We start from the raw sequence: 13,921 nt of genomic DNA, 5'->3' as shown, positions 1-13,921 counted from the left end.
ATAAGGTCCAAGAAAGAACGGCGTCCCGTGGAAATCCAAGACAAGAAACAACCAAGGGTGGTACTTGACGTTTAAATCGCACCCAACGCCACTCGGTGGGCCCAGCGCCATGTTAACACCTTTAATTTCTCCATGACCTCAAGATTCCAAAGTTTGACAGCAACTGCTCAAGTGGGAGGAGGAGGGAGAGGGAAGGACGCCCTGAGGTAAATGTACCACTATACGAAGTTCTAAGATCACCCCAGCATTTATTATGATTGTCTGAAGCCAGTCAGAGGAAGAAAGGCAAGCGAGTGGCTTGCCCCGGCCAGTCCAGGCGAGGCTCTGTCTTTCTAAACTCAGGAGGAGGGTGCCGGTAAACTTTGTACAAACACACACAGACCCACACACACCCAGAGATGGCTGGGTGTCGCTAGAGCCGAGGCTGATGACACACTCAGCTCCCGGGCTCGCCGTGCCACTCCTGGAAAATAATGAGTTGGCTAAGGAACAGTTAATGAGAAAATGTGCCTTGCTAACTGTGCACATTACAACAAAGAGCTGGCAGCTCCTGAAGGAAAAGGGCTGGTGCGGCTGCCGTTCAAACTTGTCAGTCAGCTCTCGCCAGCAGCCTCAGGGTCTGCCTACCCGGCACACTCTCATTACATGTGTCAGTCTGGCCTGCTCTGCACCTCTGCTCTGAGGCGCTCCTGCCGCGCCGGGGATTTCTGCCTTCCTGCCCGGGTGCGAAGGGCTTCTCCTCTGTCACCCCTCGCCTCTCCCCCAGGACGCTCCCGCTTTATGGTAGCTTTGGACGTCCTGCACCCGTCTGCCTGCCCTTGACTTCTAGAATGGAAGAAGCTGAGCTGGTGAAGGAAAGACTTCAAGCCATCACAGTAAGTCTGCGTCCAGTTATAACCCAAGGAGGTGGTTGCTTAGAGGAACGGCAGACAGGTTGCGGGTGCCCCTGCCGCCGAGCCCCTGTGAGTGGAAAAACAGAACTGTCACCCTTCACGGACGCGGCTCTGGTGCTCTCTTAACCCTTGTGACCCTCTATCATTCTCGGGCTTTGGAACCTGAGGGCAGGGCGATGTTCTTTATTTTCGCAAAAAAAAAAACCTGTGCCGGCGTTTTGAAGAGCACTCAGAAGCTTGGGAGGCGGTTTGGTTCACTGTCATTCACCTTCTCGGTGCCTTAAAAAAGCAGTTTCTCCTTTGATTGATATTTGCCAGACATGAGATTAAAACTTAGAGACTTTTTAAAACAAGGAATATACCTAAAAGTTAAACTCTTTTAAATGGGGGAGAAAGAAAGAGATAAAACAAACAACTTGAAACTTTTTATTTGTAGTGTGGTAGTATGTTCCAGAGAGCCTAACAGAATTAAAATGAATGTCGTTGTACTTAAACTAAGCATTAAACAAGAGAAAAGTAGGTAAAAGCACGTATCAGATTAATTCTTAGATATCAGTTTTCAGCAGAGTCACAAACTGAGTAAGATCCTGATAAAGGAATGCAATGCATGCAATGCAATGGGTTTGGAAAATATCTCGTTAATACCGGGAAGGAAAATAGTGCATTTTTTACATTTGTTCTGGGAAAGAATTGCAGCAAGAAATAAACTACTTTCTTTAAGTGATCCAGCTTTTTTTTTTTAATTTTCTAAAATCCTGTATTTGGCAGTAACCTGGAAATCTGTGGCACAGTCATTTATGATTAGCTACAATTTGTGATATAATTTTCTAAAAAGTTGGAAATCCACATCCCAATTTCTCAGCATTTTCTGCCACTGAAATTAGCTGTCAGGAAGAAATGAGTACTTTTTAAAAACTGATGCTAAATCAGGGTGGGTAGGAGGATATTATTCTCTGCTCTTCTCGTTCCCATAGCATAAATAATAATGCTAATCCAAATTTAGAATTTTTACTAAATTGATACAATGTCTTAGTTCCACCCAAAAAGGATTCAAGAAGTTGAAACATTTTCTCAGCCAATAGTGAGGAACCAGAAGTCCAGACATCCACCAATAAGGTTGGCACTTTTCCATAAGACAATGCTTTTGAAATGTCTAACTTCTAATTAGTACATTTTCCTTTCTTCAGAAAGCTTTGCTTTGGAACTATTGTTTGTTTTGTTTTGTTTTGTTCTTTTTTTTTGGTCTTTAAACTCAGCCACCGTTTCAGCTGTTAGGCTTTAAGGAACAGGAACTGGGCCCTGCTCTGTTGTTTTTGGCATGGGCTTTTTGCATTACAGCTGTTGTCTAAAGGTTACTTTATTACACTGTGTGAGTTTTATGGGCACAAGCTCAGCCTTTGCCCCTACCTCCTAATTTACGAAACTAAATCACATAGCTGGAGAAATACACAACAAGCCAATACACAACAAGCCTGTTGTTCCGCATTGTACCTTCCTGAATTGTAGCACAGCCTTATTGAAGCCCTCGGTACCTCCAGTGCACCTTATAACTCCTCCGGAAGCAGTGCGTGGTCTGCAGCTACGATGCTTAGTTATTCAGGAAGACCAGGAATTTGCACTGAGGGTTCCAAATGCAAATAGAGGTAGAACAAGAGGAATCACGCCTTCCAAGCAGGCAAGAGAGTAAGCAGGTTCCTGAATATACTGGGTGTGCTTTTTCTGATGAGTCACACACAAACACACACACACACACACACACACACACACCCCTACTTTTGAATTATTCCATTAGCCTGAACATATCCCATTAGAAGGAATTAAGCAAATCTCCAAAGAAACTCTAGTTACTTACTCAAAGTAATCACAAAGTAACTCTACCTTGGAAGTAATATGTTATATGAAGGTTATGGGGAGGGGGGGAGTTGGGGAAAAAGCTTATGGGAATAAATTAACACTAGCCTCCACCTCACCAGGCAAAGCCCAGTCCCAATTTGTCACAACCTAGAGAGGAAAATGGAGCAATGGTGTGTCCATGGAAACAACACATCCACTCACCTCCTGCTAGACACCCCCAGAGATGCCAGCTTTCTCCACCCTTGCTCCACCAGGAAGCCACCTCAGCACTGCCCCATCCCTCCCTGGGAGAATGAAAACATACAGTATCCAGAGAATCTGCTGGAACTGTTTCACTTTGGGAAATACTTAAAATCTTCAAAATCTCTGACAGAAACTAAAACTCAGACACAATCTTCTCATTTTAACTGTTTTCTTCCTATTTCCTTTCACAGAAACAATGTTTGTATACTTCAGGAACAAAGCCATAAGACTTTTCCAATGTACCCAACCCAGCAACTCACAGACTTGGTTAGGGAAAGGGGGAAAAAACACCTTTTTACACTCTCAGATCTATTTGATTTTTATATTAAAATTTGTTCTTCCATTCCCTCTCTGTGAAATGAGATGATCTTCACTGTTGCATTTATCCCACCTGGTTTCGAGTGTCCAAACAGTCATTATTTCCACCAAATGTCGATTACTATAACTTGACAGAACCAAGTGCCCGTCTCCATGTTCCTCTAAAAAAAAAAAAAAATAGATTAAACACAGTAAGTAGATGGAATGTGGCATTTAGGCTCTCGGATTGAGAATTAATACTGTAACTATGTCATTCATTTCTCCTCTCAGGAAATTGAATTTTAGATTGTCAGAAATCTTCTCAAAGACTCAAAGAGAATAAAGAAAAAAATGTATGAAAGTACACAGAAACGATTGTTTAAAAGCCAGTATATCAGTTTGGGTATACCAAATACAGATTCTGTTTTATACACGTACTCTCACATTCTTCCTTCATTACTTTGTCCATGTACCAACTCTTCCTTCACTGAATTAATCGTCGAAGTATCTCTCAGCCAAAGAGTTCAGTTTTCAGCTGTAACTCAAAAGCAGGACTGCTTCAAGCTGATTAAATGAAAAGTCTCCTGAGACTCTTTTCGAGTTAGTACGTATTTTAACAAATAGCCGGTTTTTATACAAAAGAAGAGCTGTTGACATAGACTAGTAATTTGAATTTCACTTTTAATATTACTGTATAGACGACACCAACATTTCCAGCATCCTCAGGAAGAGTGAGATGAGGGGCTGACGGTTATCCCGACAGAACTCCTCTCTGGAAAGAAACTTGGCCCACGATAAAACCAGTGAAAATACCCAGATGAATTCCCCCCAGAAAAAGAAAGATCCCCTTAGGATTAGTGATATTCCATATGCTCTCGGCATCCTCCTCAGCGAGGAACGCATTATCTTATCTCCATTCCCACTATGACCTTAGACAATCCAGTTCCTAAATAACATGGGGACACTCAGTCTGGAAAGCTCCTAGACCTTAAACTGCCTAGAGATCATAAAAACAGCAGTTTGGTGCTGACCCCAGAAGAATTCTGAGAACGAGAATCAGTTTTTCAGAGAAGAGAGCCAGCTGGGAAGTAAAGGAATAAGAATAAAGTCAACATTTTTATTCTCATCAAAGTTTATCTTTAATTGCTAGGAATGTGTGCTATCAACTCATTCCCTCATTCCTTTATTTAATTAATGGTGATTGCGCACCTACTGTGTGCCAGGCCTTATGTATTTAAATGAAAGGAAGTGAAATAAGGGAAATCAGGAGTAGGGGGGGAGTGGGCCGTGAATCACAGTGGCGTTGGCAGGATGGGCCTCACAAAGAGGGTGACATTTAAGCATAGATGCGAAAGAGGTGAGCTCTGTCAAAATTTAGACAACGGTACTAATCACAACAACAAGCACCTGCCGAGGACTGACTCCATTTGGAAGGGAGCCATATAAAGTCCTGAGGCTGGAATTTGAGCAACAGAGCCAGATTTGCCGGCCAAAGCTGCTCGTGACGCAAAATAATAAGGAGCTCTCACATTTCCCCAGATCCACTCCCTATTTCTTTCCACTCCCAAAGAATTTTTTCTAGACTTGTAAACATAGGAATTTGGGAGGCAGAAAATTCTTTGCATGAAACAGAAATCCATCTAATACAAAGACCAACATTAAAACAAGAACAAACACACACAGGTTCTAGTTATTTCTTTAGCATGTGTAGCCTGTCACTGGACACCACACCTCACCCCGTTCCCTTTTTGTTGACCTTCTAGCAGTTAATAAGACAGTTGATGGCCTCAAAGCAGGACCTGCTTCATAATTTATGGGGCCAATACACAAGGAAAATGTGCAGACCCTTGTTCAAAAAGCATTCAAAATATCAACGTGGCAACGGCACAGCATTAAATGAAGTGCTGGGCCCTTCTCAGTGTGGTGCCAAGTATGTCTTCACAGGTCACTTGCCCAAGAAACCAGCCCTACTTCTTTGTCCTTGTATATGCCCACCATATACATTTTTCCCCCGTTCATTTTACCAGTACAAATGGGAGAGTGAAAACGAGACCAAGCAGCCTGGATCTTTCCTAAAGGTATACCCTTATGTGTGTTTGGGTCATTACATCATTTAGAGTTCTAAGGACTTCTTAAAATAATAATGGCTAAAAGAATGCATAAGGCACCATTGTTCGGAAGTACCTCATGGTTAAGACAAAGTTACAGGAAGCACTTCTAATTTGTCCTGGGCATCTAAAGGCATTCACATAACAATGGTACATGGAGACGCAGAAATCTCCTAAATAAAGAAGTCTTGTGCGAGGATATTCAAACAATCAAGCCTCTGCACTATTTTCCACAGTGCCATACTGAGATTGCCTGCTTCTCCCAGAGAGGGAAAGGTTTCTTCAAACAAAATGTGCTGTACCATGTCTCTTTGCCAAACATAATAGCCCACCCACAAAGGAGAGCATGTGACGAGGTATAATAATTTTGATAGTTACTAAGGAAACTGCTTTTTGATAACAGGACGAGGTTTTTCCATCATGCTACAGAATGATAGTGCTACTTTGCAAAGACCTCTCCTGACAAGGATCCCCAGGAACCTTCTGAATAGTACCGGATGGTTAAAAGACAAAAGCTGCTTCTTTACAAAACTTGGACTGAAATAAACAGAGTCTAAGCTCTGAAGTCTAACTAGAGTATAAACAAGTGCCGCAGAGTTCTGGCTAAAATGCAAACAGGGCTTCCACTCCCTCATCTCCAGTCTCAAACTGCCTTGCTTCTCTTAAAATAAAATATAAATATCTTAACTGATTTCAGTGACAGTGATGCCACTGGGGGAAGAGACTCCCTGAAAATTTACTGCCTCCACAAATTCCCTCACCAGGAAGCCTGTGGGATGTCCCCTTTCCTAAAGGCCATAGGAGCAGTTTGAGTGTGATCTATACTTATGGTTTTTTTCCCATAAAACCCCCCAGTGACTGAGTGGACTCAGTCAAGCCCTTGGAGACACAGAACCAGGTTATTCTCTGAAGCTCTGAATGGAACTCAAAACTGGTTCCTGTCCTAAGCACCAAGTTTTGCATGTGTACTTGTGCCTGTGATTGACATTAGGGGTGCAACGTGTTCAAATAAGCTACAACTGCTACTCAAAATCAACCTATGCTCGCAGATCTAGAACATAAAGGACGTCTCTTAAGTGAAAGAATTCCAAGATTAATAATGATAATAACAGCACCTATTGTCATTGGAACTTGGGTTTTAAATATATATATATATATATATATATATACACACACACATATATATAAAGCTTTCACATCCATATCTCATTTGTCCAAATATCCTATGAGAATTTGCAAAAGCAGATGTCACCATCCCCATTTTGTAGGTGGAAAACCTAACACCATGAAAAGTTAAGGGATTAGCTGAATACAACTTGAGTCAATTCTTCTGCTTGTCAGACTCTGACCACAACATCACAATAAATTCAAAGGAAGATCAAAACCACAAACCTCACTCCATTTAGAACTTCCCCGTGGTTCACTCTTAATAGAGTTTGACGTGGAGCAAAGAGAAGAATCTATGAAGGTTCTGCTTCACTTAACCACATTTTCTAACCCAAACCAGTCCTTCAGCCCTTCCGGTCTCCTCTGCTTTCCCCAGTCCACGGGGAGTAGAGGTTGGAAAAGAGAGAACGTGATGCCATTTCAAAGAGAGAACGTGATGCCATTTCAGAAGCATTTGTAATTGCTTCAACAGGGCTGGGAGGCATCGTTTCCCAGAGCATCCCATACTCTAACTAAGCCTTTGTGACCTTCTTCCCATCCCGCTTCCATTACACAGTCTCTTCCCTCCAGCCAGGATTTCTTAAGGCAGGGACATCACTGCATCTCACACAGCTCCCCAGCACTGAGCTCAACACTAGCTGGAGCACACAAACACACACACACACACGCGCGCGCGCGCGTGTGCGCGCCATTATGAATGAATGCCATCAAGCTGAAAAGATATTTTTCACTGAAGAAAATAACCAAGTTTACCGTCACCCCTTAATTTGGGGGGTTTCATTTTGTGTTTGTTCTTTATCCTTGTTTTGTTTTGTTTTGTCACTATGCATTAGAACAAACAGGAAAGGACAGACAAAGGAATAAACAAGTAGCACACAAACTGAGTTTTATTTTGAGATGTCAGAATTTGTTGTCAGGCTAGGAAAGAAGACCAAAGTTACTGAATAAAATGAGGTTTAGAAAATGTGTGCTTTTTCATTCACCCCAAAAGCAGTAGTGATAACCACATCCAATTCCTATGGATAACTAAAAAAGAATGAGGGTGTTTCAGAAAAAGGATGCAGAAGTAACCATAGAACCAGGAGAAAATCTAGAGATTTCCCATTCTAACAGAAGAAAACTTAGAGAATGTCCATATTCCCATTCTCGCTATGCCATGCTCCAAAGATGCTCACCCAGCTTCTCGAATGCTTCCAGCATCAGGTATATCAATACCTCACCCAAAACCCTCTTCTATTTGAGAACAGCCCTTGGTGTTGAGTTCAGAATCTAGTTTCCTTAAAATCCCACCCATTCATCATGACTCCAGGCACTGAAGCCATAACGGTTTCATTCTCTTGATTTCAATCAATATCACAGGCTCATTCTAGACACTCTTTGAAATGTCACCGTCACTCTTAAAATTTGGTGTTCAGAGTCGAACAGAACACTCTGACCCATACAGAGTGCTTAGCGCTCTAACATCACTTGTTTCGGAAACTGTATTTCTACTGACAGGTTTGAGAAGTGATAAGGTGTGGTATAAAAAAGCGTCATCTTTGGAGTTATAGAAATTTAGGTTGAATACCAATTCTGACTCTGGACCAACCACACCCTTTGGGAAAATTAATAAACTCTCTAGTCCTCAGCTTCAGTGTCTGTAAAGTTAAGAATAAACATTAACTTGAAAGTTCAGTTAGCCACATACACAACAAATACACAAAAATCAATAGTTTGTGAAAAACAATAATTAGTCAGAAAATGTAATATGAAAATATCCCATTCCTAATAGCTACAAAATTTAAAAAGCTCTTAAAAGCTAAAAATAATCCTACTTAAGGAATGTGCAGGATTTATACAAATATAAAAGTATATAAAAGTATAAAAAATAAAAGTATATAAAACTTTTATACTTTTATACCCACTAAGGTAAGGAAATGTGCAAAATTTATATAGTGAAACTACTAAGCAATATATGTGGGTTGAGGAGGCACACCATTCCTCGAGGTGAAGCTCAAATATAAAAAGCTGTCATATTTTTCCAAATTTATTTTATGTTTAATGCAATTCCAATCAAAATCCTCGAAAGAAGCATTCTTGTTCACTGCTAGTGGCAGCATGAAATTGCTAAACAGGACAGTTTGGCAATTGATAAAAGAAGACCCAAAAATAGTTTTATCCTTCGACCTAGAAATTCATTAACAAGGAACTTATACTAAAGAAAAACAAGAGATGCACTCAAAGATGGATTCCTAAGATGTTCATAACATAGCAAAGTCATATCTTATAGTACAAAAGTGGAAGCGAACTCAATGTCTAAAAATAGGAATTTAGCTGAGTAAACATAGTGCATATATGTATGTGTGTATACATATATAGTATAATATATATGTATATATTATATATGATGGAATAATATGAAGCCATTAAAAATAATTTAGAAGACTACATAATGACATGGCATATCATAATGTTCATGATATATTAAAAAAATAAGTCAGATTACTAAATATGTAAAGAACACCTCCAATTTTATATGACCTATAATATATCATGCAGATATAAATCATATAAAAAGTATTGATCTCTGATTATCTCTGGATAATGATAATTACTATTAGGAGTGACTTTTAAAATTCTGTCAGGTTATGTGGATTTTTGTTTGGTTGTTTGGTTGTTTGGCTTTTTTGGTTTGATGGGGAGTAAGATGGATAAGGAATTGGTTGGGTTTTCAATGTCGTTTCTATAGGAATTTAAAAAAATAACTCCAAAGTCCAAGTGGAAGAAAAACTACTGCTACTAATTAAGACATTTTAGGCAAAAGCAATAAAGTTTGAAAACTTGACCCATAAAATGTTAATTTGCCTCAACAGCCATTATCTAAACTGTGTAATATTAGTACCAAAGCCAACTATGCAGGTAACCCGGAACCAAAACCTAATGTACATAAAAAATTAGTAATTGATAAAATTAATAAATGTTTCACAAGTAAATCAATAGGAAAGAATTCTTTGAAAAAGCTTCAGATCAGCCAAAAATTTGGAAAAAAATATTAGATCCTTAGCACTCACCATAAACCAAATCAATTCAGCTGGATTAAAGAGGCTTTTTAAAAAAACTTTAGGAAACAGGAAGAAAATATGGATGAATAATTACTGTATCTCAGATGATAAAGATATTAAAAACATCAAGGCAATAGAGAAAAAAACACTTTTAGTACTTTTTTAAAAAAAATATTTTTATTTGAGAGAGCGAGAGAGAGAGCAGGAACGAGCAAAAGCAGGGGAGCGGCAGGAGAGGGAGAAGCTGAGCGGGGAGCCTGATGCAGGACTCGATCTCAGCACCCTGGGATCATGAGCTGCCTAGCTGCTGAACTGACTGAGCCACTCAGGCATCCCAACTTTCAGTACTTCTAAAAACACCAGAAGTAAAATTTAAAGGCAAATAAGAAAATTATTTGTAACTAACATGACAAACAAAAGGCTACTATCCTTAATTCAAAGAGCTCTTACACATTGATAAGTAAATAATTAATAGGTTTTACAGAAAAATGGGTAGACATCACCAACAGGGAATTTAAAAAATAATTGATACAGATAGCCAAGAAAATTATGAATAATGGTTGACCACACTAATCTCAGAAATCTCATTCCAATTTTAGTATATGTGCTCCCGAAGCGAGCACTCAGAAATCTCATTAAAACATCAAAATGAGATACTATTTGCCCTATGCAAATTGCTAAAAGAACTTTTGCTTGCAATATTCATAATTAGTAAGGTTGAGGTGACAGACACTGTTACATAGAAATATAAGTTAAAACAACTTTTCATTGAAGTCTTTTTAGCAATCTGTATTAAGAATCTTTAAAACATCCCTACCCCTAGGTAACTAACTCCTAGGGACCTATCTTGAAGAAATAATCAGAGAAAATAGGTCCAAAATTTACATACAAGGAACTTCATCATACAACTACTCATAATAGCCAACGAATCAGAACAGCCTAAGGGGCAGAAAAAAAAAGGAGACTGATTAAGCAAATTATGATATTCTGAATAAAATTTAATATTTTATTAATAAAATTTAATAATATGAGAAACACTCATGACACAGTATTCAGCGCAAAAGATGGAACACAAACTGTGTATGGGCCCCCGCGTGTGGTTTGCACGTGTGTTTGTGTAAGGGTGCGCATCTATGGTTTGGGTATACTGAAGAAAAAATGGAATAAAAGGCACCAAAATGTGGATAGCAGTTAATTCTAAAGCAGTGGGAGTATGAGGGATTTTTATATTTTTCTTTAAAGTTGTCTGGATTTTTTTAATCTTCTACAATTAACATATTCGATAAGGTTCAATCCTAATAGACAAGATATTTCAAAATCTTGATTTGGTCCTCTTTTATTTCATTGACTCCTAAAACTAGCTGACCAGGAAGAGTTTCTAACAATAAATCTTCCAGCACACCCTACTACACCCTCAAATTCTGAGTCAGAAAGTTACCTCAATATGTTTATCGGTTTATTGGATTTAATGTAGTGTTCTCTCTTCTTATGGGGCATTGTTTTGTTTTGTTTTTTGAAGTTAAGATAATCATTTTCCAACTATGTTTTTTTCCGTTTGAATTTACACAAATTTCTGAAAGAATAAAATAAGAAACTTTGTCTAAAGCCATGCTAAAACCAAGGTATGCTAAACTTCCATGATCTAGATATCTTCATTCCTCAGTTTCTTCACCTACCTAATGGGGGATAAATGTGGCCCCTACTTCAAAGAAATTTGGGGGAAGATTAAATTAATTGATACATTTAAGTGCTTTAAGTAGTTCCCGACTCGCAAAAAGTTACCGGTAAATGTTTGCTATTGTTGCAACCACCATAATCTTCATCATCTGCCGATGTAGAAAAATTAAGCAAAAGAAATAAAGTTAGTTTTAAAATGCTTCATTTTTAACAATCGAATGTCATCTCTTAGACATTGGTTGTCTAAATACAACATTGTTTAATTATTCATTCTACAACTTTGCCAGGGATTAACCAGTAAATTCACCAGTCTTTAAATATTCATAATTCCTCTTTATCCCTCTTCCAAAAATTGGGGCATTTGCTGCTTTCAGTCTTCAGAGACCTCTTCTCCCAAGATTCCAAGGTTACTTAACAATAATTTTCTGTTATGTTGGTGCACCTGGGTGACTCAGTCAGTTGAGTATCTGACTTGATTTAGACTCAGGTCATGATCACAGGGTCGTGAGATCGAGCGCCACATCAGGCTCTGCCCTGGGCATTGAACCTGCTTAAGATTCTCTCTCACTCCCTTCCTCCGCCCCTTCCCACTCACTCTCTCTTTAAAAATAACAACAACAATAATAATAATTTTCTGTCATGTCTCTAGATTTTTCTACTTCCTGAAATGAAACCTATCAGAGTCTGAGCAGCTCTGTCTTCAGTGCTCTATTTCTTCTTGTGCTTCAATTTTCCTTTAAGCTTATTTGCTCTACCCTCTCCAGAGTTAAGATTATTCTCCTTAATCAAAAATGTGGAAGCAAAATAGAAATGGAATAGTTCTATTTTCGTCATGTTGCTATTGTACTATGTATCTCAGCAGTTGTCCAATGACTTAGTCCTTTACCTTTTTGTTCTCAACATAACTTAAGGATATATAATTATTTATACACCCATGCTTTGTGTGCCCTCAATGTTTTTCACATGCTTCTCATCTTCACATCACCCCAGATTTTTTTACCTTTATTTACACTATTACAAATAGGTACCACTTGCTAATCTTCCCTCTTGGTTTCATGAGCTCATTGGAGAGCTCCCAATGATACCACACTATTTGGGTTTGTTTTGCTTATAGTAGCACTCTTTTCTTCTTACCTGAGATCATTTGTAATTGTGTAGCCATGTTTCCACTTATAAATTTCCCAGGCTTCATGGTCTATCTTCACTCTTGAAATGCTTGTCCCTTTTTCAAGAATTTTTTTAAGAAGTTTTCAAGAATTTTAGAAATCTAAATTTCAGTGAAATCTAGTAAACCTCTATGCTCAGGATTCTTTTCTAGGAATATTGTGTTAGCACATATCTTTCTTTCCAGGTTACCATTATCTGCACATCACCAAGAAGTTCTGTATTGTTGGTAGTACTTAGATCCAAATAAGCAGCTTCTATTACTGTTCTTTGGAGACCTTAAGCAAGGAAAATGTCAGCAAAGCTAGTCATGAAACTATAAGATACTCAGCTTCTAGGAGAATGAATCTGAAACCATTTGACTAATTGAATTAGCCTGATTTGCCAAGTTCTGTTATAATTTCTGATCGATCCCGAAATAAAATTCCATATGGATTCCCTTCCTCTTGTACTCCTTAGATGTAGGTGCTTCATGAAGGATCTGTCCTTAGCTCTTCTTCTCTTTTCATAAATATGTCTCCTGTCATGCTCTGACCGTCTTCTGACCTCAGCTATCCCTTCTGAAACTCCTACATCTTTATCTCTAGCTCTGCCCCCTCATCTCTCTCCAACCATTGTTTCAACCCTCCACCAGATAACTCTACCTGGTTTTCCCAAAGACACCTCAAATTTGGTGTGAATCCACCATCTCCCCTACCAAACTCTCTTCCTTCTCCTGAATATCTTGCGTCTATTGGCAATTCTGCTCTACCTAGGCATAAAAGCCTTGTACTCACATTTGACCCCTTCCTCTCCTGCATCCATGTGTCCCACCACCTTTAACTCCTTGCTATCTCTGACATTCATGCCCTCTCCTACCTCTTGCTCAAGCTCTCCTGGTCTTATGTAGGAGTCATAGCCTAACTAATGATCCCCATTCACGTGCTCCTCCTTCAACATCTACGACCCAGTTAGGCTAGATTAAACTTCTTAAAACATGGTTTTAACTCTACGAATCCTCTCCCTCTGAACACTTTTCATTGCTCTTTATCAATACATAAGTAAATTCCAAACCCCTTGTCCTGCCATTCAGTATTTCTATTGAGGACTTACCTCATCCTCTTATCCGTATTTATTTCCCACTACTCGTATGGCAACTTAGATTCCAGAATTGCTGTTCTATACAATGTACTAATTTTCTACTTCCAGGCCTTTGCTCACCTGGAGCCCTTGACTTGAATGCCCTTTCTCCCCACTCCCCTGCTCCCCAGCAACTATCCAACATACTCTTCTCAAATGCTACATCAGAGTCTCTCCCAACCACATCAGCTAGAAACAACTGCTCCCTATCTCCCCTCAACTCTCATAGACCTTCCCTTGTGCCTCAGGAATGACATTTCTCATTTTGTTTCTTAGACTATACAGTTACTTGAATGAATGATTTTCTTTCTTTATGAGAGTGTAAGTTTCTTGATGAAACTACTTCTGAATAATTTTT

The 13,921-nt window shown here is 39.1% G+C and overlaps 1 protein-coding gene across 1 annotated transcript in view; it reads left to right on the top strand.

Moving 5' to 3' along the window:
• Positions 1 to 830: 830 nt before the first annotated feature.
• PALMD (palmdelphin) overlaps positions 831 to 13,921 on the top strand; it is a 50,183-nt gene continuing 37,092 nt past the window's right edge. The window contains exons 1-2 of the mRNA XM_088022837.1: positions 831 to 933; positions 2,330 to 2,568. Of these exons, the coding sequence (XP_087878963.1) occupies positions 831 to 933; positions 2,330 to 2,568 (342 nt within the window). The remainder of the gene's footprint in view (positions 934 to 2,329; positions 2,569 to 13,921) is intronic.

This window comes from Eumetopias jubatus, unplaced genomic scaffold (assembly GCF_037043125.1).
Source record: "Eumetopias jubatus isolate StellerSeaLion01/CBP00866 unplaced genomic scaffold, mEumJub1_p1.0 scaffold_4, whole genome shotgun sequence".
NCBI lineage: Eukaryota > Metazoa > Chordata > Mammalia > Carnivora > Otariidae > Eumetopias > Eumetopias jubatus.
The sequence above is the reverse complement of the archived record's forward strand: the minus strand, read 5'-3'. Positions and strand labels throughout refer to the sequence as shown.